The sequence below is a fragment of the Humulus lupulus genome, chromosome 2 (genome assembly GCF_963169125.1).
Source record: "Humulus lupulus chromosome 2, drHumLupu1.1, whole genome shotgun sequence".
NCBI lineage: Eukaryota > Viridiplantae > Streptophyta > Magnoliopsida > Rosales > Cannabaceae > Humulus > Humulus lupulus.
The window spans coordinates 19,220,328-19,247,541 of record NC_084794.1 but is presented as its reverse complement, the minus strand read 5'-3'; the positions used below and the strand labels follow the sequence as shown (position 1 = coordinate 19,247,541).

The window sequence follows — 27,214 nt, the reverse complement described above, 5'->3', positions numbered from 1 at the left end:
ATCCTTGCCGCTACGAGTAAAACAGAGAGATTCTTGCCGCGGCAAAGGAAAATGCTTGCCGCGGCACGAGAACCCAGAAGTTGCCATTCGTAATTCTTGCCGCTACAAGGGAAAATGCTTGCCGCGGAACGAGTTTAAATTTTGAATTCTTTTAGATTTTTCTGATTATTTTAAGAGAGATATACAAGGGGATTAAGAGGGGAATCGGGAATTGAGTTTTTATTTTACGTTTTTAGAAAGAGAAACTCAGAGAGAGCCTTAGAGGGGAAGGAAGATCGCAATCAACATCTCAATAGTTTTCTTCTTCCCCTACTCTATTATTCTTTATCTATGTTTATGTTTTTAATCATGATGAAGATTATTGGCTAGTTTCTTTTAGGTTAAGGGTTATTCAAAACCCAGACATGATTGTTTGACTTCAGTTATGAGTATTATTTCTTGATTTCCTTCATATTAAATTGATTCTATTCTTCTATGCTTATCTTATGAATTTTGTGATTCCTTGTTAGGGTGTACAACTAATTAGGGTTTACATTATTTCATTATCATCTTAGAATTTCTATTCACCTAATAGTTTAGGGTTCTAAGTATTGGTGATAAATTGCAATTGATGATATGGTCAAATATGTTGTTGATTGTGATGAAGGATAGAATCTAGGTTAAATGAATTATATGCTAAGTTGATTTATTGCCTAGATTAACCTATCTCCATTGTTCTTAATGCTTTTACTAAATTAAATGAATCATATGCTTCATAGGTTTGTTATTTGGTAAAAAGAGTTAACTATTGAGCGCTTCGCTGTGATTGATTGTAATAGGGAGATTGGGATAATTGACTGCTTAAGCTTTATCTACGGGGTTCATAGTTTAATTGGGAATCGGAATAATATTCAATATTGATATTCATGCATGATTGTTTGAGGTGGAGAATAATTCTTAACTGTTCTTTAAAAATCGTTATAAATCCTTATTTGTTAATCGTCTTATTAGTTTTAAATTTCAAAATCCCCTTTTCCTTTTAACTTTGTTAAACTTTGTGAATAATAAATTGAATATAGTTCCCTTGGGTTCGACCTCTATTTGCCATTGTACTAAATTAATTGGTGATATTGTAATCAAAATCTTTATTAAATTTGGTACGCCATACGACACGCATCAGGCTGCTGGAGTTGTTTGGGCCGTTGGACTTGGAGGGCCTATGGGTCTTTGCAGCTGGGTCAACGCAGGTGGGCACGGGCAGTAGGGAAGGAAGATTACATTGGGCCGCTGGATGAAGCTGAAGAAGGCGAGTTAGGCTCGGGCTGGAAGCGTTGGGCAGATGAGGGAGGACACGTGGCACAATGGGGTGCGGACAACTGGCAGCTGGGCAAGGAGACAAAAAGATAGATTTTGCTGGGCTTGGGCCTTTGGATTGGGCCTTTTGGCTTCAAGAATGCCATTTTTCAATTGATTTTCAAATTCATCTCTTTGTTTCTTATTTCTTTTTCTCTATGCCAAAACCTACAAAATAACAATAAATTAAATCATAATCAAATATTTTCATTTATAAAATAAGTGATATTAATTCCATGAAAATATTAATTAAACTTGATTTATTTTAACCATTAAAATCAATAAATATGCATTTTTCACCACTAATCAAAAATAGTAGTAATATGTGGTATGATTGCATGCAATATTAAAAACTATGGTAAATGTGAAGCATGTGTTAAGGCAAAAATGATTAAGAAACTATTTCCTAGTGTAGAAAGATTATCTAATTTACTAGATTTAATCCATAGTGATCTTTGTGAATTAAATGGTGTTTTAACTAGAGGTGGTAAAATGTATTTTCTTACTTTTATAGATGATTTTAGTAGATATACCTATGTGTTTCTTTTAAAGCATAAAGATTAAACTTTTTATGCTTTTAACTTGTATAAATTAGAAGTTGAAAATCAACTAAATAAAAAGATTAAGGTGCTATAAGAAGTGATAGAGGGGGAGAGTACTTCTCTAATGAATTCAATACATTTTGTGAAGAAAATATTATAATTCATGAGTGCACCGCACCTTATACACCACAACACAATGGTGTTGCCGAAAGGAAAAATATGACTTACCTAAACATGATAAATTCTATGTTGGTATTTTCTAAGTTGAACTTCAACTTATGGGGTGAAGCGTTATAAACCGCTTGTCACATTCTTAATAGAATACCGATGAAGAAAAATAAGATATCTCCATATGAGTTATGGAAAGGAAGAAAACCCAACATAGGGTACTTCAAAGTATGGGGGTGTCTTGCATATTGCAAGAAAAATGAACCTAATAGAACAAAGTTAGGTTCAAGAGCCATAAAGTGTGCTTTTGTTGGTTATGCCAACAATAATAAAGCTTATTGGCTATTAGACTTAGAGTCTAATATTGTGATTGAATCTAGAGAAGTTGAATTTTTAGAGAATATGTTATGTGACAACAATTCTCAAGCTTCAACATCTCTAAAGGAGAATTTGTTATATGAGAACAATTCTCAAGCTTTTACATCCAAAGTTGATTCTCAAGAGGAGAATTCTCAAAAAGATGTAAAGCAGCCCTTTGAACCTAGAAGAAGTCAAAGGCTTAAAAATCATAAAAGTCTAGTAGTGGATGAGATAGATTCTCAACGAATTTCATTCTACATGGTAGAAGGAAATAGAGAGGAAGTCATTAGGAAAATTCTTATTGTACTTCTCGTTGAGGATGATCCTAAGACTTATATAGAAGCTATGCAATCGAGAGATAGTGCATTTTGGAAAGAAGCCATCAATGATGAGATGGATTCCATTCTTTCCAACAACACTTGGGAATTGGTAGACCTCCCATCGGGATCTAAGCCAATTGGGTGTAAGTGGGTATTTAGGAGAAAATACCACACTGACGGCACTATCCAAACCTTTAAAGCTAGATTAGTAGCTAAAGGGTTTAGGCAAAAAGAGGGTATCGATTATTTCGATACCTATGCGCCTGTTGCAGGAACAACTTCTATAAGAATTGTGTTCGCTTTAGCTTCCATACATAGCTTGTATGATCATAAAATGGATATCAAAACAGCATTCCTTAATGGTGACCTCAATGAGGAGGTCTATATGGAACAACCCGAAAAGTTTGTCCTACCAAAATATGAACATAAAGTGTGTAGACTTGTAAAATCCTTACATGGATTGAAACAAGCTCCTAAGCAATGGCATGAGAAATTTGATCAAGCCATCATGTCTAATGGGTTTAGACATAACAATGGAGACAAGTGTTTGTATTCAAAAACGTGTATGGGATATATGATCATTGTTTGCTTATATGTGGATGACATGCTTATTCTAAGTGATAGCATGAAAGGGATAGAAGAAACGAAGAGGTTTCTTAAAATTATCATGAAAATTATCATGCTTATTCTAAGTAATAGTGACTCAAAATTATCATGAATGATAAGGTAATTAAAATTTACTTAAAATTTATAGGCCAGTTTTTTTTAAAAGTTGAACTCAAACAAAAATAAAAATATTTATATAAATTGATGAAGTAATTTAGAAAAAAATACAAAATAATTATAATTATAATAACATGATGTATGGCCCGGTGCTTTTTCATCTAGAAAAAAAAGGTTTCTGCTAAATCAAATAAAAAGAAACACAAGATAAAATAATGATGATGATAATAATAATAATCAAATCGCAACAAATAGTTTGTGAAAAAATATTTCACAAATATTTAATTGCACATTTATTGTTGAACAATAAATAAGTAACAAATGTGTTTAAAATATGTAAAACAAAATTATAATAGTATGTTCATATAAATAAATAATTAGATTTTCTTTCATATTTTAGAAAATTATTTGATTTTATTGATATACCTAGTGTATATTCAATTTTTTATATAAAAAATAGCAATAAGTTCACTTACTATTTGAAACTAAAAGGATTTAAATAATTTCTCACAAAATGTAATATATTTTCAATTAATTAATAATTATAAATTATTGAAAATTTGAAAGTTGATTAAACAATACATTTTGATTCACTTTGCGTGTTTAAACAAAGCATAGACTATATTTTTATGTGTTTCAATAATCATATATTTTAATTTGACTTATATATATATATAACATAGTATAAATTTTTTTTTATGATTATATACAAATATGAAAAATAAAATCATTTAAGTATGTACAAAGTAAATTCAAAAAGGAGTACTCTATGGTTAGGCTTCAAAAAGGGCCACATCGGTGGGAATTTTTTGTATTTCCAACTCGTGAACAATTTTCAGCGTGATTTTTTTTATGATCGTGTATATTATAGTTATTTAAAGCATTATGTAAATTTTCAGAAAATTTCGAATAATTTACAGTAGCGAAAATTAGGTTCAAACATGCTATTTTCTACGCTCATAAAAAAATTAGTCATGCGTGCAACAATCTGTTTTTAAACTAGTTTTCGGCACTGTAAATTATTCAGAATTTTCTGAAAATTTACAAGATACTCTAAATAACTACAATATATATGGTCATAAAAAAATCGCGTAAAAAACTATTCACAAATTAAGCATACAAAATAGTCCTACTGGTAGGGCTCTTTTTAAAGCTCCTACCATTAAAATTTCCAAAAAGATAAAAATAAATGTGTTTTTGTTGGTAAATTTAATTAGTTCAGGAAAATATATATAGCTTTTAAAAAAGTGAAAAAGACAAAAAAATAATAATAATAAAAGTAGAGGTATGGAAGAGATTAGTATTACATATAATTAATTGTATTTCTCTAGTACTATGAAAATGACAAAATAGGGAATAATTAACAAAAGTTATTCACATTTGTATAGATATAATGAGATCATTTCTTCATGTTCATTCTTTTAGATCTACAATCAACAAAAGACAAAATAAGTTAGAATACATCATAAATCCACCTTATTAACAAATAAATTGATAGATATCTAATTAATCGTATTAAATAAATCATGCTTAAAATAGTTTAAAATATTGTTAAGATATCTCTTTCGTGGGTACACAATTAATAAGAAAAGATTTTATAATCCAAAAGGACGAAAGGAATAAATGAAACTAAGAAAGATTTTTGATAGCTGAAATAAATATTACAAATCTTTAATTTTGAATGACTAAATTACACATAGTTTCACTCGATTAAGTAGAATTAAATAATTTTGTTATTAACCAATTTAATAATCTTCCTAAAATAACTTAATTTTATTAAAAAATGTGAGATAATATAATTTTGTTTAATATCTATCTTTATGTAATCAGTAATTTTATGGGAAGAAAAAAAATGTTATAATTTTGCATTTAATTTATTGTTAGTAAAAGATCAATTCATCAATTTTCATTATTTTTTTAGTAATATTTAATGTAATCCTATCCAATACTTTTTCAAACGTGAACAATATGTATCTATACACATGAAAATATAAATAAAATTGTGAATAATAGGTATTTATATATAGCCAAATGATAGATTAATTGGCACCGTAGATACATTTGGCTTTTCATTTTCGTTTTCCAAGAATAAGAGATGGATATATTTATATAGTTTTTTCTTTTGGAATAGTTGTCATTTAAATAATACTAAAATAGAAAAAAAATCAAGAATGGGGAGTCAAATTATAACACCGCGAGGTTCTTTTTTTTATTATTATTATTTAACTAAAAATTGAAGAAAAAATGAAAAGAATATGGTAAATTTATTTGTTGGAAAAAATCAAAAGTAAAATAGGAATATTACGTGTGATATACTCATATGAAAATTTGGAACAATATAATTCGAATCAAGAATAGTAACAATCATATAAGATAATTTATTTTTAAAGTGAAAAGAAAACGGAGATCATTTTGAGTTATTGGTTGTTAAAAATAAGTTGTGAACAAAATAACAAACAAAGATTCAATTGGTAATAAGTATGTATTTTGTTTTTATTGTATAATGCTATGACTGATTTGGAATGAGTCACAACATCCAATCAAAATAAATATCTCAACTAGAGCTTTTTTTTTTCAAGAATGAGACAATAAATAAATAGAAAAAAGTGGCCAAAAGAAGGCGGGCGATGTATGCAATGGATATGGAAGACAAGAAAAGGAAGCGTATGAGCCAATTGGCATTGGCAGCCACCGACGTAAGCTAAACTAAAGGATATGTTTTCCCAATATAACATATCTAAACTGGTCTTTGCGTCATATCTAATCCATTTTTTTACACTTTTCCTTGATTCTTCTAATATATATCACACGTAATGCGGATAACATAGCTCATATATAGTTGACATTATATTTTATATCATACTTGTTTTATTTATATATATCTATACACTCATTGTAACTAACTTTGTCGCATGTGATGTATACTTCTTATCCTATTTAGTCTCCAATAAATATATATATTTTTTTATAACCAAACCGGAAAGTGAGGAAAGGAAGAATTTCATTTTAGTGAATCGATTTTTATAGACTATGGTAGAATTTTATTTGTCTCCTATATATGGTAGATTATACATGCATGTTACGTTTAATATTTGAACGCATTTGATTGTTTATTGTACGGAATAAAATTATGAAACAAAAAATAATCTAAAATATAAACAGAATTGTTCATAAGTTACCTCTCTTCAAAAAAAAAATCCTTATATAATTAGAAATAATAAACGAATATAATTTTGTTGTTTTCCATTTGGCACAATCATGTTATGGAATTTTGCATGATTCGATAAACCTTAATTCATCTTAATTAGTGCCAGCTGTATATAAAATATATTAATCTATCTATTCTGCAGTCGAAAATATACTTTATAGAGACTTTTGCATTAATTAAAGATGATAAAATAAAACAATTATTAAGCAAGAGTCGAGGGTCAGAACTGGGCACTGCTGTAATCAAATCAAACTATTACTTTAAAATTTAAATGAAGGCAGCACACAGTATCGTGACATTTTTTTTTTCTAAATTATTAATATTAATTAATTAAGTAAGAAAGAAATTAAAATGTGTCAAGATTTAATTAATATTTGTGAAAAAAAATAGAGAGAAAAAGAGAAAGAAGCCGCGGGAAAGAAGACTAGAAATAGAAAACACGTTAATAAAGCCGACACAGTGGCCCAAATTCATCATCAGCGTGAATCACAGACATCACTAATAAATGCCATGCTGAAAAAGTCTTTTATTAGCCGAAGACTTGTGATTTTATTTATTTATTTTATCATGATCTGCCGATCTTCGTATTTGAACTCAACAACATTAAAGTTCAAATGGAAAGATTGTACTATTAAAATAAGAGCCAACCACGTAATATTGACTAAAACTTTTAACGTACCACTATTTTTTGTCCTCAAAGCATCAACCCATCCCATGATCTCCTAACCTTTTTTAAAACATATTATTTATGCGGTTTTAATTACGAGAAAATTATATTTTATATGAGATTTTTAATAGTGTGAGCAAAAATATGGTTTTTTTTTTAAAGAAAATGTTAATCTATGGTTTTCTTTTAAGAATTTTCAATTTTGTAGATTTATTTTCCCATATTTTTGTATAAAAATTGGTTAATGTCATCGTTTTACTCTTAATCAAGTTTTATTATTTTGATAGAGTATGTTTATAATTTGATTATTATTTTTTTAGCTTATTTGTTTTTTTATATTAAATTTTTCTTTGGTTGTTTTGCAATATTTTTTTTTTGTAATATGAATTGTGTTTACAATTATTTTTTATTTATTATAAACATTTTTTTCTTTTTTTTTTAGATTTTAGATTTATATTTTCAAATACTGGGTAAGGTAACCAGTTACTTGATTGATCTTTGACAGTTATGTAAATAAAATCCTAGAGCTAGGTTAAATAACATGTACCAGGAGGGGTAACCAGTTATCCAGAGATGAGTAGTTTTCTGTCATAGAAGGGGTAACCAGTTACCATGAAAGGAGTGACGGGTTACTCATATTAAATATGAAAAAAAAAAACATCAAATTTGAAGGAAAAAGATGAAGAACACTTCATTAAAAAAAGAAATAAGAAGTAACTATGATTTTAGTAACATAGATAACCAGTTACCATAAATACACACACATCAAAACATGCAGGTAACCAGTTACCCCGATAAATATACACACAAAGAACATGAAGGTAACCAGTTACTCCCAGAAATATGCACACAAAGAACGGGAAGGTAACCAGTTACCACAGATCTGAAGATTAAAAAAAATCATATCCAACCCCTTTCCCTTCTCTCTCATCTTCTTCATATAATTTTTTTTCCTAGATTTGAATGTTCCCATCAAGGTAATTGGTTACCCATTCACCTTTTCATATTTTTATTAGTTTTATTTCTAAATTTTGGTGTTCCTATAAGAGTTACAGTAAAAAGAAAATGCTGAAAAAAATTGATTTGAATTTTTTTACATATAGTGAAAAAAACTATAAAAAAAATTACAATAATAAAATATAATAAATAAATAAAATAGTAAAATAATTATGTAATGTTAAAATATGTGTGAAAAAAGGAAAAAAAAAGAAAGAAAATAGAATGATAAAAGAATAAGTACAAAAAACTGAAGAAAAATGAAGGGAAAAAAACTTAGGAAAGAAAGCTAAAAACATATGGAAAAAAAACAAAACAAAAGAAATGATGAAAGAAAAAAAAACAGATGAATGAATAAAAATAAAAATAAAAATAATGAAAAATTAGAAAGAAAAAATATATGAATGAAAAAATTAGTAGAAAAAAAAAAGAAAAAAAATTCATGTGTGAAAAAAGAAAAAAAAAAGAAAAGAATAAATACAAAAATGAAGAAAAAGTAGAATGAAAAAAATGAAAAAAAAAATAAGGAAAGAAAACTGAAAAAATATGAAGAAAAAAAAACAATACAAAAAAAAATAGATAAATGAAGAAGAAGAAAATGATGGAAAAATGGAAAGAAAAAATAAAGATGTTAAAAAAAAATAAGGAAGGAAAAAAAGAAAGAAAAAATAACTAAAAAAATAATTAAAAAATGATGGAAAAAAATAAAATAAAATTACTTTCAAAATAAAAAAAAACATAATTATGATAAAAAAATATAGTATTTTCATATTTTAGTTTTTATACTTTTATTTTTTCTTTAATAAATTTTTCCGTACAAATTAAAAAAATATAATTACCGTATTTTTGCAATGGTATAAAATCCATATTTTTTAAAAAATTCTCTTTAATTATAAAACTACTTGTGCATAGCCATGTAAGAACCATATGTAAATATACAAGGCATTTTGTTTTCTTTGCGGGGCATGAAATTTTAGTAGAATGTTGTTTAACAACATTTACAGAAGATTGATTGTTTTAGGAACCAAAGTAGAAGAAAAATTCCAGCTGTGAAGTTGGCTCTCTCTAATATTATTATTCATTTAGTTTTTATCTTTACCCTTAAAATGGCAAAAATAATGTTTTAAACCGGATTGTCCGATTACCCATCAAAACAACTAAAACGAAGAGCTGAAAACAATGATGAAATTGATCTCCCAATGGAATGTCATCGAGTTCCATAGTTACTTTTGGGTTCTCTACTCACAGTAGGGTTGGTGCCTTGTAAACTTGATTCCCTTTGTTTCACACTGTCCTTATAAAATGCAAAGTAACATGTTCACCTTTACCAAATTGAATTTGATATTCGCATGAACAGTATTGGAAACCATGGAAATTACACGTTCAGGCCGGTTTTTCTATTTCTTCCCCGCGCTCTCCAGATTCATCCCCTGAAGATTCAACAACAAATCTTCCGAATTCAAGAAAACTTTGTTGCCGGAGTTGGAGATAGTATGTGCAATTTCCCTAGCAGCTTCTATCTTCCTAAGTGTGATAAATGCCGGATTGTTTGAAATGGCTTCACCAATCAGCTTGGCACTCGTGGCTTCTCCCTATACAAGAGTCAAAGTCAAGCACATTGATTTTGGAGAAAAAAGGAAATGTTCTATAAACCAAGAATTAGGAGACACGAATGTCATGTTCATGCATAAAAAGCTTGAAAAGTACTAAAGAAATGGCAAGGCCGATCGAGTAAATATTTCATGTAAAAGCTTTAGCGCTCCAGAAAACTTTGAGCCCCTTGACCATATCCAAGTAAGTAGAAAAAGAAACGAGGGCATCGAGTAAGATTTAATAAACTGACCTCTGCTCTGATAATAGCACTTCTCTTGTCTTGTTCAGCTTTTTCCACAACAAATTTAGCCCTCTCAGCTTCTTGTGCGGCTACTTGTTTAGCTTCAATTGCAGCAGTAAATTCCTTTCCAAAAGTTAGGCCAGTGATTGAAACATCATCCAATGCCATGTTGAAATTGGCTGCCCTCTCAGTTAAAACCTTACGTATTTCCCTGCTAACAGCCTACAATCAGCAAAATGTAAATTTAACCATAGATCAGAGCATTTTAAAAGCCTCAAAGCTTAGAATCCATGAATAGGAACAGGAGCGCTATTATCAAGTGAAAAAATGGCTTTGCACCAGATCAATGTCCTGATCATTTTATCATCTCTATTAATATTTACAACATATTAATTTAGGAATATTCACTGGTGCCTACCTCTCTCTGAGTAATGAGCTGGCTAGCATTGTATTGTGCAACAACAGTTTTCAAAGTTTCATGAATGATTGAAGGCAGCACTCGTTCATTATAGTTTTCTCCAAGAGTTCGATACACTGTAGGCAATTGGTCTGCGATAGGACGCGTAAGAACTCGAAGACCAATTTTTACCTGTATGAAATTAATAAAAAATCTTTATTAGCTAAAATTTAGGAAAGAAAAATTTAAAAACAGAAACCAGTCTAATAGTGGACTGGAGGGGCCAGTACTTGCCGATGAACAGCGAAGGCCACATTCAAAAAGAGATCAGAGTAATAACTATAAGCATTAGCTAAAGAAAAATGTCCTCCAGATGAATAAGGAAGATGGAATTAGGAAAATAAAGTTCGGAACAAGCACCAAAAAACTTAACTACGATGTCATTCAAAATAGTGAGTATATATTGAGGGCACACCAACCACCAAGAGAAGAAAAATTATAGTTCAAAGAACAAAAAACTTTACTCAATAGAATTCTCTGGCATTATAAAATGAATCTACTCTAATTGGTAATATACAAAGCAGAAAGTATGAAAACTAATAACAGAATCTAGTTTTTATCAGCAACCAGGTGCCACATAGCCCAAAAATCCTGAAAAGTTCTTCATAAATTACTTAAATGGCATAGTGACATATTATAATGTTATACAGCTTTCATTTAAATTTTCATTAGACTTGATCAAGCTTACCCCTCAAGAATTCAAGTAAGCGTCTAGAAGTATCTTAAGAGTTAAGATATCAAAACACATAAGCTAAATAATGCTATTAAAAGCAAAGAAAAGTAATAAAATTAGTGAAATCCCTTAGGCCCCGTTTGGTTGGGGAAAGGATTGAAATGGAAAGAAACACATAGCCCAAAATTAGTATTGGAATGGTATTATAATGGAGTGGTTTTTCCACCATTTTGGTGAAACAGCTATTCCAGCCAAAAATAAAATCTCACGCACAATTAAAAAAAGTATTAATTCTTTGCAACTGTATTAAATTTCATTCTTTTCCCATTCCCATTGTTTTTTTTTAATCTAAGTTCCACGCCTAACCCTACAATATTTGAAGAGTAAGAAACTATAACAATTTGCTATGTAGGTACCAAGGAAGAACTCGAACCTACCTTGTGAGAGTGTACCACATGCCTGACCATTTAAACTACTGCACTAGGGTATTCCCATTTCCATTCTCATTCTTCTATTTTCATTACTCCCAACCAAACATACCAAGTATCCAGGGAATGCAAATGATTTGGCACACGAGTGAGTGATATGTAATGCTCTTTTATGATAACTCAATACATTAATAGATGTAACCATGGCAATAAGAAAATGTCAAATATCTTATAGCAGCTCTCTGTAAAATAAATGTATAAAATTCACTAACCATTTGGAGATCACGGCTTCCTGAAGTACTTTCCACTAGATGAGGTCGGGCTCGGACGTCATAAATGACTGGCCTCTCAAACCATGGAATTATAATGTGGGTCCCTTCTGGATAGACCTGCATGCCCAATATAAAGTTAAGTACTGTAATACTAGTATTTAACAAAATAAAAAACTAGAAAAATATAATCAAAGGAATACAAGTATAACTGAGCACCGATAACAGGTATAAGGCCTAAACAAAGAAGGAAAATAGTATCGAATATGAGGTAGAACATCCAACCAATAAAACATAACTGTTTTTTCTATTCAACAATCTCTATTTTTCTTAAAGAGTAAGTTTCAGCATGAAGCAACCTACTAAAAGAGAATAATACCAAATAGAAAAACGAAAAACAATGGAAAGTTAACAACCTTGTCTTTGACACCAATTATACGGTTGAAAACAATTGCTCTGTGCCCTCCCTCAACATTGTAGAGACTGTTAGTTGCTACATACAGACCAATTCCACCAATAATGCCAATCTTAAGCAAAGCTGAAGCCGCACCACCTGGAACCTTAGGAACTTTAACGTTCTTCAAGTCCATCTCTTGTTCCTGTATGTAAACAAACTTCAATATTTTCGCATTACAAGTTAGAAAAACAAATTTGTTAAATAAATACCCAAATTGCAGCTGCTGAGCCCTTAGGAGCTGTTAGTTGCTCCTCCTGGGCTCTTACTACGACCATCAGAAATATGTTCTCAGAATTGAAAAACCCAATCCTTTCTAAATAATAATGATAAACTTTAAATTCTAATTCATAAGAAATTAATCAAAACTTAGTAATCCCGGCCTATATGTACATCATTTAAACAATGTGGACTTGTAACTACCATCATTTGAACTCCAAAAGGTTGTAAAATCATAGGGAATATGTCATATAATCAAGGGTTCGTATCAATAAGGTTATTTATCTACTGAAACAGACCCAAATATTAATTGGTTTTGCTTTCCAACACTAACACCAAAATCAAGCATAATAACAAACCTAACTTGAAATTGTCGAATTATGTCCCACAATAGCGCATAAGACACCTAAAACTTCATATATTCAAAAAATAATTCTACAGCTTTCGTATCATTAGATCCAACAGATGAAGTAGATGGCTTTTCAGAAAAATGAATAGGGAAGAGAGTGGCAATGAAAAGAAAAGATTACCTTCCAAGTCTCAAATGCTCAAATTGTCGGAGACAAAAGGGTTTAGGTCGACGGATTACAGGCACGGCAAGAAAGCGAAATGAAAGGGTTTAAGGTACAGACAGAAGGACTGGAGGGAAAGAAGAGGGCTTTAGGTCGTTTAAGGTTCTAATGGGCCAAACGGAGCCTTGTCCAGAAATCTCATTTTGACCAATCATAATAGGCCCATTTAAAAAAGGTAGAAATTTACACAAACACCTTAAAAATGCAAACTTATTCCAAAATAACTTATTTACACATATATATCTATACGTTAGTATAGTATACCAGATTTTGAAAAAAATTGGGAAATCCTACTTCTCAAATTTTTTTTTTTATTTTATGTTTTGTAAAAAATTACAATTTGATTACTTACGATACCGATAAGATATCAATTAGTCACTTTTTTTTTTTTTATAAAAAGCTTTATTTTTATATCATATTATTTCAGTAACTTTTGGTTACCTCCAAAACTTATTTGTAGACATCATACCAATTAGTTATTTTTAGATTATATTATAGTATTTTATTATTTAAGATACATTTTGGTAACCTTCAAGTTTATTTCAGAAACTAATAAGTTGTCATACAGGATAACGAGTTATCATATAGTTTATTAATAAAAATTAATTTAGTATAATACACAATAGCTTTTAAATGAATATTTTTAATTAACTTTTTTAGTCACTCGTGTAATTTACACGTCTTATTATTTAAGATACTTTTATGTTACATTCAAGTTTATTTTAGAAACTAATTAGTTATTATATAGTATAAAAAGTTACTCTTATAATTCTAAGTTACTATAAATTATTATAAAATGATACTATTTAGTATACTGTATACTTACTTTTAAAAACTACATTTTGTTGCTTTTAAAATCATTTAAGATATTAATTGGTCACATTTTGATATATGACTAAATTTTGGGGTATGACACAAGTTTAAAGCAGCCAACAAACTTAGTGAGTTACCAAAAAGAGTATTCTTATATTTTATTTTAAAGTTATCAAACAATATCCTAAAGAATATTTTTAAAAAAAATTCTTGAAATATTTCTAAAATAGCTTTAAAATTATTTAGAATACTATATAGTATCTTTTAAATGTAAAATATGAATAAACTTTTTGGTATAATGAACTTTGTTTTAGTTTAAATTTAGTTAGTTTTTTGTTAACAAAATATAAAAAAGAAACTGAAATGTTGCTTTTTATTTCGGTCATTTTCTCTAGGGATGGCGAAAAAATATATGCTTCCAAAATATCAAAATGACCACATTGAGGTCATGATGGTACTATTATTGAGCCCAACTGACTAACGGTATAGCCATAATTTTTCTTTGAAGTTAAGGAGAAGAGAGAGAAATTGAGAACTCAGTAAACGTGAAGGAAACAAAAGGCAACAAAACCTGAAAAAATAGCTAAAAAAATGGCATTAGTGTAAATTAAAAATATCACGATATTTTTGTAAATAAGATACAAAATATGGTGCTAGATGTAAATTTTCCAAAAAAGAAAAAAGAACTTTTGGCAATTATTATTAGGGATTTTATTTTTATAAATCTAGAATTTTTAATAAGGTTTTACGTGGATTTTTTTAGAAAATTAATTGAAATATGGAAATAGAAAGTAAAGATTATAAATCTGGAAAATTTTGGACTCCTTATATAAGTAACTTTTTCATAATGCATAATGAATTTAAACTAGGAAATTAAGTTAGTTTCATCATCCAAAATGAGAGAACCCCAAATTCTCATCCTCTCATCAAAACACAATCTCCAACAACTCCATTTTTTTTTTATTACTGTCTGAAATTAGTTCAACATTGTTTTTTATATCTCCAGCTCAGCTCCACCCTCATCGCAAGATTAATGGTTCCTTCACCTTTGTAAGTCCACTAAGCAGCTTGTTTTATATATATATATGGTATTGGATTATATTACGTTCATATAACGATTCAGTAAAAATAAGTCAAAGTGGGCTCCAATTAATAACACTATTTTGTTGACATTGTAACACTATTTCTGTTAAAAAGTAAGGCTAAATAGTAAAGTTTGTCCCATCGCACAATAATTATTATTGTTCAAGCCACCGGGTATAACCGGTTTTATACTTTTTTATGTGAATAGTTACATGATGTAGCTGATTTTCTAGTAATTGTACATCTTTAACTTTTGATCTTTGGGTAATTTACAGCTACAATACATAATTATTATTTTTTTACATTGACTCTAGATTTGGCACATTGTTTATGAGAATTTGCAACACACACAGCTTAAAACAAGCTCATGGGGTCGTTTGAGTCCATGGGCATGACCCAACCCAAAAGGGTAGAGTACAGTGAAATAAATCATAAAATTGACACATTTTTTAAGCTATGTAGGATTTTTGTCTCCCTAATACATTATTGTGCCCTGTAATTTTTTCGAGTCGTTAAAAATTACCCTCGAACTATACACAGTGTTGTAAAGTGAGACTTTTATTAAGTTTTATCCTATGTGGCTAATAAATTGATGACATGGTTATTTGGTCATTGCCACGTCAACACTATGTGTATAATTTAAAATTAAAAATATATATTTCTTTAAAAAAATAAAATTCAAAACAATTCAAAAAATATATTTTTTAAATTCTTAAAAGATTAATTTTTTTGAATAAATTCTTATTAGATTAATTAAATAAAATTTTCATAAATTTTGAAAATTTTATTTAAGAGTTTATTAAAAAAATTAATTTTATTTTTTTATAAGAAACATATATTTTTTAATTTAAAATGATTTTTTACTTTAAATTATGCACATGGTGCTGACGTGGCAATGACAAGTCAGTGGTCAAATAGCCACATCATCAATTCGTTAGCCACATGAGATAAAACTTATCAGAAGTCTCAATTTACAACACTCTGAATAGTTCATGGATAATTTTTAACTGCTCAAAAATATCATGGGGCACAACAACTCATTGGTTATAGTTTGGGGGACAAAAATTCTAAATAACATTTTTTTATTAGGTCTAAATTTATGTTTGGGTCAACTAAGATATATGTTTGTAATGAAGATATTATATTTAATATAGAGAATTTGTTTTATTTTTACAACAATCAAAATATTGATCAACTAATATATTAGTGTACGTAATATTAAATATTGTAGTCAAAATTTAGTAAAACAATGAACACTTATTTTATTTCCTGATTAACAACAACGATAACAATATTATTAGTTTACGCAATAAAAAAATATTGCTCAATTTATAACAATAATAAACATGTTTGGTGAGTTGTAGTAACAATGATGTTTTTGTTTTTTTATTCCTAATTAATTACATAATTCATATTAATATTATGCTTTAAACATGGTTAAAATGATTTTGTGCCTATTTGGTGACAAGCACATATATTTTAAGCAATCAATTAAAAAAAACTAATAAAGTTACTTACTATTAAAATCCCTTAATTATTGATAGTAGATACAAATCCACGCGATATGTATTAAGTAATTGTAATTGTTTTAAATTTTTTTAATCTTTCATTTTAATTTTAAAGATGACTTTTTTTTATGAATTTATTTGTTAATGTACAATTAATGAAATTTGAATAATAGTGATACACGTAGTATATAATGAAGAGAAAGTGCACAAGATGATTACAGTCAATTTGTTATCCAATTTTTTCAATTAGAGTGAAGCGTCGCTAAAAAAAGGAACATATATTTAGCATTGGTCATTTGATCAACATTAATCTACCTTCTTTAAGACATTACAAATATGATTGAACTATGTCATAATCATTAGTTTTTTTACCATTGAAACAAATCTACTATGTAGCTGCTCTTAGCCACTTACATTAATGCAATTGTTATACTAATTCAGTAGCCTAAACCATTACAAAACACTTTAATTGTTAAGTAGGACAGGAAGCCTACGAAAATAGACACTTAGTCACTTTCCACTATCATTCTGTCAGAAAGTTCGATGGTCATCTAGGTTTGTCGAACTTAACCGAATGTTCTGTTCTCTTACTTAGTGAAGGCTCTTGACTGTGAGAAGGCAGTAGACCGACCAGCCGGGGGCATGTTCTTCAATTGTGGTCGGCAGAATAATAGTTCGAACACTTCTTTTTAGTTTTAACGGCTCCATCCGACATTTCTATCGAAACATTGTCCTTAGTGTTTCTTGCATATGCTGATCCTTTAGTTCTACAAGGTATTGGGCCTCTGGTAATGTTTTCATTTTCTTGATAGGTTGGAGATGGTCTCGAGTCGTTACTAGTGTTTGATTCCAATGGAGTGCTTCCTTGAACATTGCAGTTAGTCTTGCCACTTATTGTTTCGCTTTGGTATAAGATCGCTCACACTTGGAAGCATAATAGCTTAGCAAGTTTGTATCAAAAGCGAGGGATGTTTGCCTATCCATTTCAAATAATTGTTACTTTTCGGTGGAGTGTTGATTTAGTTCGAGAAGTAGGTCTGCTTTTGCATTCTTACTCCACCATTTTAGCAGGAGAGACTGTGGTACTATCTTCATCTGATAGTATTTCATTACAACCCAAATATGTCTACACGGATAGTCGTCTTTCTCAAAAAGCAAGCAATGGCATGTGAATTTCTCCTCTTGTGGCTGGTAATGAACATTGTACACTCTATCCTCATGTTGGAACTTTGAAAAACTGTACGAGAATGATTCGCCGTTGTCTTCACAATTGTTGACAAAATACATATGTTCTGCTTTTATTTGATGAGCCACTTTATAGTACATATCTCTTGTGTAGAATTTGGCTCATTGCTCATGGTATGTCGTAAGAGCATTTTTGGGACCTAGTATTAGAGGACTACTGTGTCGACTATTGTAATCATCTTTTCTCTCCACATGCCTCAACTTTGTCATAGCAGTGTCAATCGAGGTAACGAATTTCACAGAGACTATAACTTGCATGTAGGAATTTTTTCATACTTGAATTCATGGACTCACATCTTTGGTTTATCCTCATTCCGCCCACAAATTTCCCTCTTAGGTATGTCTCTGCCCATGAATGACCACTTTTATAAGTGTCGGTGCACCATTGGCTAAAATGGAGGTCAAAATTGTGCATTAACCCCCCCCCCCCCCCAATTTTTTGAATGAATTTCTCTATTGCGTAATAGTTGTACATGACATCTCGAAATCCTTCTAAGAATCGCAGGTCTTTTGAAATTTTTAAAGCATTGGTACACAGGTGCCACACGCATAACCGATGAGTTGCATTTGGGAAGTACTCCAAGACAATATTTTTGATAGCTCCATCTCCATCTGTTACCACAACTTTTGGTGTTACATGATTGTGGTATTCAATAAAAATTTTAAGCAACCAAAAGTAAGTTAGCTCATCCTCATAGTTAAGCAACGCCATTCCAAATATTTAGGTCTTGGAATGATGATTGACGCCCATAATAATTGTCAGAGGTTTATTATATTTGTTTGTCATGTATGTTGTGTCAAATCCAATAATCTCACCGAATGTGACGAAGTCCCGTCGAGAAAATCTGTCTGCCCAAAATAGGTTCCCTAATCTATTCTCCATGTCATATTGATATTGAATGAATAAATTTGGATCCCTCTTTGACAAACAATCCAAATATCTCAAAGCACCTTCTAAATCTGTACATCTTTTCTCTTTCCTTTTGACGTGGGCGACCTTATTGTAAACGTTTCGTAGTTGGCAAGACATCATTTCGTACCCACCAGACTGCATTACCAAGTGAGAGATGATGTGTAAATTTCTTATCCCAACTTGGTTCATTGACCTCACTTGAGCAACTAGGGATTCTGACACAGAACAATTTGATCTCAGAAATTGCAACTCATCTAATGCGGTCGTGTCATGGTTGTGCAAAGTTTGGAATTCCTTGCTAATCCATGGACCAACATCTCCCATCACTACCACCTGAAAACTAGCTTGGAAACCTGTCCTAGTAATAGCAATTTTTCGTTTGCTCCTACTGGCCTTGTCAATTTTCGTGTCTTTGCGAAAACCTTCTTTTGAACATACCCATTTTCACATGGTGATGTTCCCATTTTTTCCTTACATTTGCTCTGTGGACGTTGAAGCCTACCCACAAAGAGTATATGTAATAAAATTCCTCCCACTCTTCAAGGGATTTCAAAACCTTCCCCTCGACATCACTTGTCTCAATATCACGTGCGAGTTTCTCAATCCCCAAAGATTGTAGTATATTTTCCCAATTTGATGTTTCGAGCAAACTTTCTATGTCGTCCATATTTCAGTTTAATATGAAAAAAAAAAAACTATCTTTTAGGCAATATATTATAAATAGAGTTATTGTATGATTTTCATAGCCCATTATACATACACTTTGATATTTAAACTAAATTGTTGTTTTTGACAAGCTTCACATTGCAAAGGTGTGTAAAAACATGGCACAAATGTGAAATTGCATTTTCAAAATATGCTAAATTCCTATAATTTTAATTCTGATGTATTTGGTTCTCATAGAAAATAAGAGACATACTCAAATTAAAGGAAATGTGAACATAAATAATAAAGACCAATGCATTTTCAAGTGTAAGAATTCTTTTAGGTCTTCCATTCGTCAAGAAGAAATATAAGAATAGACCCAATTGAATGTGATGTATTATTTTTTTCTTTCTTTCTTTATTTTCGTCCTTCTCTTTATTCTTATTTGAGTTTATACCATTTTATGCTCCTAAGTTTTTGTTAAATACCATATATGACCCTAAATTTTTAAAAATTACACAACAGATAGACCCTGTGAGTCCTAAAATGTATAAGAGATAACCTTTAAAATAAATTAAAATTCAAGAATAAATTAAAATTTACAAATATAAAACCATATTATCATTTGGTTATAATTCGATCAAAGAGTAATTTAGGATTTTAATAAAAAATCTTATAATTTTTGTTTCTCTAGAATTAGGTCCAATGTTATCGCTAGTTTGTTTTGACAATCACAAAGTCTGTTGTGGTATTTTTAAAAATACATAGTTATATCTGGTATTTAGTTAAAACTTAAGGGTTTTAAATGGTAAAAACCCTTCTGATTTCCATTTCTTGACATTCTTTCATATAAACATGCATTTACAACTTCTAAATATATTATAAATGTAATTTGGTAGAGGAATCTTCACTCAAACTTGCACTTAGAATAGTTGTTCTTTGATATCGAATCTAAGATATGTAATTCTATGTTTTTGAATCACAATTTTTGATCATACATAATTGTTGGATTAGTTTATACATTATTGTTATGCGCTTGTTGAATACATTATATGGTGTGTATTTTTACTATTTTAAAAAAAAATTATACATACATTTAATGTTAATTTCAAACTACAATAATCAACATTAAAAGTGGGGCTATTACATCGATTTTAGTACAAAATTGATGTAATAACCTAAACTATAACATCATATTACAGTAAAAATCGAAGTATGACGAGCTTTAAGAGTTTTTTATGTCACTGACATAAGTTTATGAAAAATAACAAAAAATCGATATCTTTTCAACATAAAAACCGTGGTAAATATCCTTTCTTTTTTTGTAGTAATGATGCTAAGTAATTCATAGAAATTTTTTACCATGCAAAATAATTATAACATCTTTTAATAAGAAAATTACAATCAACACTGTTCACTTCTACCACTTTCATGTGTAATAAGAGAAAATACATTCTTTCTAACAAAGAAAAGAGATGAGTATTATTTAGGAGAAACATCACTTTCAGTACTCTCTAACACTTTGTTATTTGCTGTAAATAGTATCATGGCAGTGATTTCTTGGCTGGAAAGAATACATCTTAGTTACCCCCTAAGAAAGCTATGAATGAGTTGTAAATCAAAGACTAATATATATTCAAAGTCTTGATGAGCAAGCAATAATGCTTCCTCAATTAATTGCCCTGGGCCTAAATTTAATTCAAAGCCCAAAAATACTAGTGTCATATATTTTTTTGGGATTTTTTTTTTTTCATATTTACAATATTTTAAAGTTTTTTTAAAAAAATATATACATTTAATTTTTTATTTTTTATGTCTTTTTAATTTGAAAGTTCATATTTATGTAATTTTTTTCTCATAAATTTTAAAAAATATATAATTATGCCATATTTTTTTATCATAGTTATGTTTTTTTTCAATTTTTTTTCTTCCATTTTTTTCTTTTTCTTTTTTTCGTTTTTTCTACCAATTTTTTCATTCATTTTTTTTTTCATTTTATTTTTCCATTCTTCTTCTTCTTCTTCTTCTTCTTCTTCTTTATTTATCTATTTTTTCCCTTCATTTGTATTGTTTTGTTTTTTTTTTTTCATATTTTTTCAGTTTTTTTTTTTCATTTCTTTCCATCTATTTTTTCTTCTTCCATTTTTCATTTTTTTTTTCATTTATTTCCTCTGTTTTTTTCCATCATATTTTTTCTTTCCACTTTCCATTATTTTTCTTCTTTTCGTTTTATTCATTTATTTGTTTTTTTTATCTTTTTTTCCCTCATCATTTCTTTTATTTTTTTCATCATATTTTTTTAGTTTTCTTTCCTCTGTTTTTTCCTTATTTTTTCTTCATTTTTCCTTCAATTTTCCTTCTTTTTTGTACTTATTCTTTTCTCTTTCCATTTTTTTTCACACATATATTTTAACAATACATATTATTTTACTATTTTATTATTTATTATCTTTTACTATTGTAATTTTTTTATAGTTTTTTCCACTATATGTGAAAAAAATTCAAATTAATTTTTTCATAATTTTATTTTTACTGCAACCCTCATAGGAACATCCAAATTTGAAAAGAAAAATAATAAAATATGAAAACATGAATGAGTAACCAGTTACCCTGATGAGAATATTCAAATCTAGAAAAAAAATTATATGAAGAAGTGAATGGGTAACCAGTTATCCTAGTGCAAACATCCAAATCTAGAATATATGTAGATATATATTGTTATCCCCATTTCCTGGAAGGGCTTTGGGCCTTCGCCCTGGCCCGCGGTCAGTGGTCCAACTCGGCATTTGGGCCTGGCCCAGGAACTCCAGATTGGGCCCGTTTGGAAGGGTCCGGGATGTCCCTCCGGGTTCATCTTCAGCTTGGAATGTCCCGAGGATGTCCGGGGCGCCCGGAGCGTCGCGGGTTACGCGTCCCCGTCCCGGAGCCTGGAATGATCCGGGCCCGAGGTAAATGTAGCAGGCCAAAGGTAAACGGACCTGGATCGCCTCCTCCCCAGTTGAAGGCCCGGGCGCCCAGGATCCTGAGACCGCCTCAATTTGCGTGGGCCTTGTCCCCCCACTTTTCGCCTGCAGAAAAGGCAGCATTGGGATTGTCCATTGATGTGTCAGGACTGCGCAGCCAAGTACTCTGACCGGTCTTGTCTCCTGAATCAGCCTCGTGACTCGAAGTGATCAGAGCCCAAGCGCAGTTTTTTCGGGCGAAGGCTTGTGTCTCAGGTCAACTAATTGGGCCTTAGCTGGTTTGTATTATGTGCATTGTATATCTTTTTGTATTGGGCCTTCACTAGAAATGGCCCCTCTACACTTTCCTCTGATGGGCCTGGGTCGGATGCGGCCCAGACCCGATGACCCCCTCAGCTTATAAATATAAGCTGAGGACAACATGAAAGGGGGAGAGAAAAAAAAGGGCAGAGACTCTGTCCAGATATAGTTAGAAAACTCCATTGTAAAAGCTTCTTCTCGCTCTAATATATGGACTCGTGGACTAAGGCTAGTTAACGCCCCAACCACGTAAAAACATCGTGTTGATTTCCCATTTTCATTATTATCACTAGCAAATAGTATTCATTAATATAGTTGCCGAAAATATCGGTTAACATATATATATATATATATATGAAAACTTGAATGGGTAACTAGTAACCCTGATAGGAACATCCAAATTCAGAAAGAAAAAAATAGATATGAAAATGTGAATGGGTAACCAGTTACCGTGATGGAAACATTCAAATCTGAAGAAAAAAAAATGACGAAAATGTGAATGGGTAACCAGTTACCCTAGAGGAAAATCCAAATTTGAAAAAAAAAAAAATTAGATATGAAAACTTGAATGAGTAACCAGTAGCCCTGATAGGAATATTCAAATTTGGAAATAAAAAAATAGATATAAAAAACATTGATGGGTAACCAGTTACCCTGATGTAAACATTCACATTTGAAGAAAAAATTCTGATATGAAAACGTGAATGGGTATCTGGTTACCATGACGGGAACATCCAAATTTAAAAAAAAAAAATTATATATGAAAATGTGATTGTTATTAATTACTTAACCCAAACAAGGAAAAAATAGTCATGTTCTTTAAAAATAATGTAAAAAAAAAGTTAAAACAAAAAAATTGATTTGATTTTTTTAATGTACTAAAAAAAATGATAATAAATAATAAAATATTTTGAGTTGAATGAGAGACAACTTATAATAAGAAGTTTTCTCCAAAAAAGTTTGACAAAGAGGAAGGAGAAATAAGACGTCAACGAGAAGAGAAGTTGAAGAGATAAAAACTAAAAAAAATAAAGTGAAAATATATTTGTGATTTTAAATTGTAACACTAAATTATGAAAAATAAACAATAAACAATATAAAAATGATAAAATAGATTAAGTTCCATTTTTAAAATACTAAGTCAATATTGTATACTTAAACTAATATAAAAATAATCAAATGAAAAATACTTAAATGACTAAAATAATCTCCTAATTTAGATAAACTTAATTAATAGTAAAATTATGGCATACACCAATTTTTATACAAAAATATAGGAAATTAAATGCATAAAATTGAATTTTTTAAAAGCCATAAATAAGTTCATTTGAAAAGAAAAAAACAATATTTTTGTAAACTTGTTAAAAAAAAAACTTATAAAAGATGTAATTTCCTCTATTTTTATTTTATTTTTATAAAAATTATTGATGACTGTTAGATCAATAATGTAATTATTTGATTGAATGTCTCGAATTTTCATTTTATGTACGAAGAACTAATTTTTCCTAGTGGACATCGCTCTGAACCTACACATAAAGCATCAATATTTAAAGAATATATATTGCTTTTAGTTTCTCTACAGCTAATGGTGCCAAATAGAGAACAGAACTTTGACAACTAATTAAATTATATAATTTATTTGATTGCTCATGACATTATTAATGTTTAAAATTAATATATATTATATATATATATATATATATATAACTAAGAAATAAAATAGGAGTGGCTTCACTTGGATTAGAAGTCAATTCTAATAGGGTGGATACCACTGACACAGGCACGTGTGGGATTCAAGTTTTAAGAGTTTGGGGTCGACTTAGCCAACCTTTTATTAATATTTAAGTTCTGTACTCATCTCATAATAATAAGCTAATTTTCTAGCTATGACTGTATTATGAGTTGTAACTTGTAAAACTGTGATGTGGCACATCTAAAAACCACAGTTGTCCTTGAAAATGGGGTTTAATTAATTGTTAAAATTATCACTCATTATAGCTAGTTAGGATCCAATCCATATTAAACAATCAAAATTAATTAAGGAGTTGTTTTCTCGATTGGATCCTAACTCACTTGTGCCTAGTTTCATAGATGGTGCATGATTTAAAGTTTTTAATAAAAGAAATAAAAAATCAATTAATAATAGTACGACAAGTTTTGGCAATTCATGTTTAACTATTTTTTACCAAAAGTTAATAAGTGCAATATAATAAGGTAGATGCTGCCATAAAACACCATGAATTAAGGCCTTTTGTTGGTTTGTGAAGGCTGATCGAATATTATACTGGGGGCAAGAAATTAAATTATAAAGACAAAGGGAAAATAACTTACTACGGAAATTGGGATAAAAATAACAAATTTGTCTAAAAAAAGCATTTTTAAAGGCACATTCTTAATTTCCTTTTTCTACCTTATCTGATCTCTCTCTATTAATATTTTTTACTTCACAAAAACCCAAAGTTTTAGATATAGCTACACATTTGGCTAAGGTTCTTCAAACTAAATTTTAGTTTTTAGGGTTAAAAAATTTATTTTGATGGTATTTAAGTAAAAAAAATTAAAAATCATTTGAGAAGGTATTTTCTAAATTAGAATAATTTTTTATAATTTTTAATTTATTCATCGTTTTTTTTTCATTGATATCCAAATAATTTGAAAAGTTAAAGATATTTATATATATTATATATATCGTTATCCCAACAAAAAAAATTCCAAAACTTTTATTTATTTTATGAAATTAGCTAATATAGTTATAAGTTTTAATAGTATATTAATTAAAAACGAATATAAAATTAAAAAGTAGATCATAATTGGCTATAGTTAATTTGAACTCTCTTTTTATTTTCTTCCTATTTTATGTTTGACTTATTGCCCAGCACATTAATTTCAATTAATCATTTTTCAAAGGTCATAACTACTATTTTTATTGCCTATATTGTACGTTATTGAAATATGAAATAATAATAAAAAAATTGTCCAAACACTAATCATGGTCGTTTGATCAAAATATAGTCTTTTTATTTGTCGGTTCAATAGTTAATGTATATACATGTAGTACATTACAAAAACAAGCATTTTGTCACTATTTTTTTTTTCTCTCTTTATAAATGATCCGGCGTTGTTGAACTTAGCCACCCTCTGATTTGTAGAAATTGATAAATAAATTAAAACATCAAAAAAGAAGAAAGAGTATTCAGCTCATCAATAAAAAAAAAAATTCACAATCAAATTCAAAGAAGAAGAAAGAAAAAGAATACAAAACGACAATGAATTTTAGATACAAATATACGCCAAATTTCACACGAACGGCACAAAAGAACTGTTCGATATCTTATCTTTTTCTCACGTTAAACTGATCATCATCTTCAAGAAAGAGCAGCCATGCAAGCAATACCAATCCCAACAAACAATCCCAACCCTACACGTGTCTTACTCGAATCCCCGGTACTATCATCGGACGATGGCCCGGAGGCCTTTGTCTTGGTATTATTGCCGTCCTTGGCTGCTGGAGTACTCTTCGCCGGAGGAGGAGCTGAGGCCGGTGGCTTAGCTCCAAAAAGACTTGGGGGCAACAAAACAGCGTCGACCTGGTAAACTGCCAAGGGGGACTGCATCCTCAGAGCATTGTTGACCTGAGTCTCGACCATTCCGGATGTGACGTTGACTTGGCGGCCTTGACCGGTGAAGTTGAGGCCGTCGGTGGAGAACTGGGTCCTGACGGGGTTGGGCACGGTGAGGAGGTCCGATAGGGTGTAGTACTTGGGGCAAATGTGGAAGAGAATGAGGTTAACTTGGTCCTCACGGGAGAGGCCATTTAGGGTTCCGGCTTTGAGGTTGTTGAAGGCATTGTCGGTCGGAGCAAAGACGGTTAGTCCCTCGGACGAGGTGTTGAGTTGGTTGTCGATTTGGTTTGCTACTTGGGTGTCGGAGAGAAGGCGGAGGAGGGTGGTGTATTGGCCACCTTTCTCAAGGATTGCGGTGAAGTTGAGGGGGCCGGCGGCGGCGGGGCCCGGGGCTTGGGCGGAGACTTGGTGGGAGAAGAAGAGGAATAATGGAGTGAGAGTAATGAGGAGGAAAGAGAGAGGTGTGAAAGCCATGAGAGCGATGATGAGTAGTAGCTTTGGTAGTGTGAAATATGAGAATGAGAGAGCTCTACCTTGATTTTGTGGTGTGTTATGGGGTGTGTGGGGCGGGGTTTTATGGGATGAGGGTCTCTTGAGAGGAACCTTCCTTGTTGGAATTATGAGCTGGCTAATCATTTTTTAAAAAAAATTATATATATATATTGGAGTAGAACTCCAAAAAAAAAAAAAGTTATTATGTGTGAATATATAGTGAAATTATATTAATTAATTGACTACTTAAGTTTATGTTATTGTTATTTATGAAGAAATTAATTAATGAATTAATAATGGGAATGCATTAATAGTTTGTGGGAGATTCCTTTTGGTGAGTAAAATATATATGCAATTACCAGTAGATCTCAACTAACAATTTACGTGGACATTTGGGGCCGTGATGC

The 27,214-nt window shown here is 30.2% G+C and overlaps 2 protein-coding genes across 3 annotated transcripts; both read right to left on the bottom strand.

The window, feature by feature from the left end:
- Positions 1–9,346: 9,346 nt before the first annotated feature.
- Positions 9,347–13,306, bottom strand: LOC133817419 (prohibitin-1, mitochondrial). 2 transcript variants are annotated; one of them, XM_062249931.1, is made up of 6 exons: positions 13,181–13,306; positions 12,394–12,576; positions 11,981–12,097; positions 10,569–10,739; positions 10,160–10,372; positions 9,347–9,908 (listed from the first exon to the last, which is right to left on the bottom strand). In XM_062249931.1, the coding sequence occupies exons 2-6, from the start codon at positions 12,565–12,567 to the stop codon at positions 9,714–9,716; spliced, it is 870 nt and encodes a 289-aa protein (XP_062105915.1). In that variant the 5' UTR covers positions 12,568–12,576; positions 13,181–13,306; the 3' UTR covers positions 9,347–9,713. The 2 variants fall into 2 exon arrangements, with proteins under 2 accessions (XP_062105915.1, XP_062105914.1); XM_062249930.1 differs by having other exon boundaries at positions 12,394–12,591; positions 13,181–13,287.
- A 12,564-nt stretch (positions 13,307–25,870) lies between these two features.
- On the bottom strand, positions 25,871–26,890 carry LOC133817418 (fasciclin-like arabinogalactan protein 13). Its single transcript, XM_062249929.1, has one exon. It carries the CDS (start codon positions 26,787–26,789, stop codon positions 26,058–26,060), a length of 732 nt encoding a protein of 243 aa, XP_062105913.1. The 5' UTR covers positions 26,790–26,890; the 3' UTR covers positions 25,871–26,057.
- Positions 26,891–27,214: the final 324 nt, after the last annotated feature.

Bases quoted from the DNA above. Each gene is read 5' to 3' on its own strand.
- LOC133817419 (XM_062249931.1), bottom strand. From the start codon at position 12,567: ATGGACTTGAAGAACGTTAAAGTTCCTAAGGTTCCAGGTGGTGCGGCT. The intron at 12,098-12,393 runs GTTGTTAACTTT...TTGGGCATGCAG, and splicing joins TAATTGGTGTCAAAGACAAG to GTCTATCCAGAAGGGACCCA. The intron at 9,909-10,159 runs GTCAGTTTATTA...ACTCTTGTATAG, and splicing joins GTGCTATTATCAGAGCAGAG to GGAGAAGCCACGAGTGCCAA.
- LOC133817418 (XM_062249929.1), bottom strand. From the start codon at position 26,789: ATGGCTTTCACACCTCTCTCTTTCCTCCTCATTACTCTCACTCCATTA.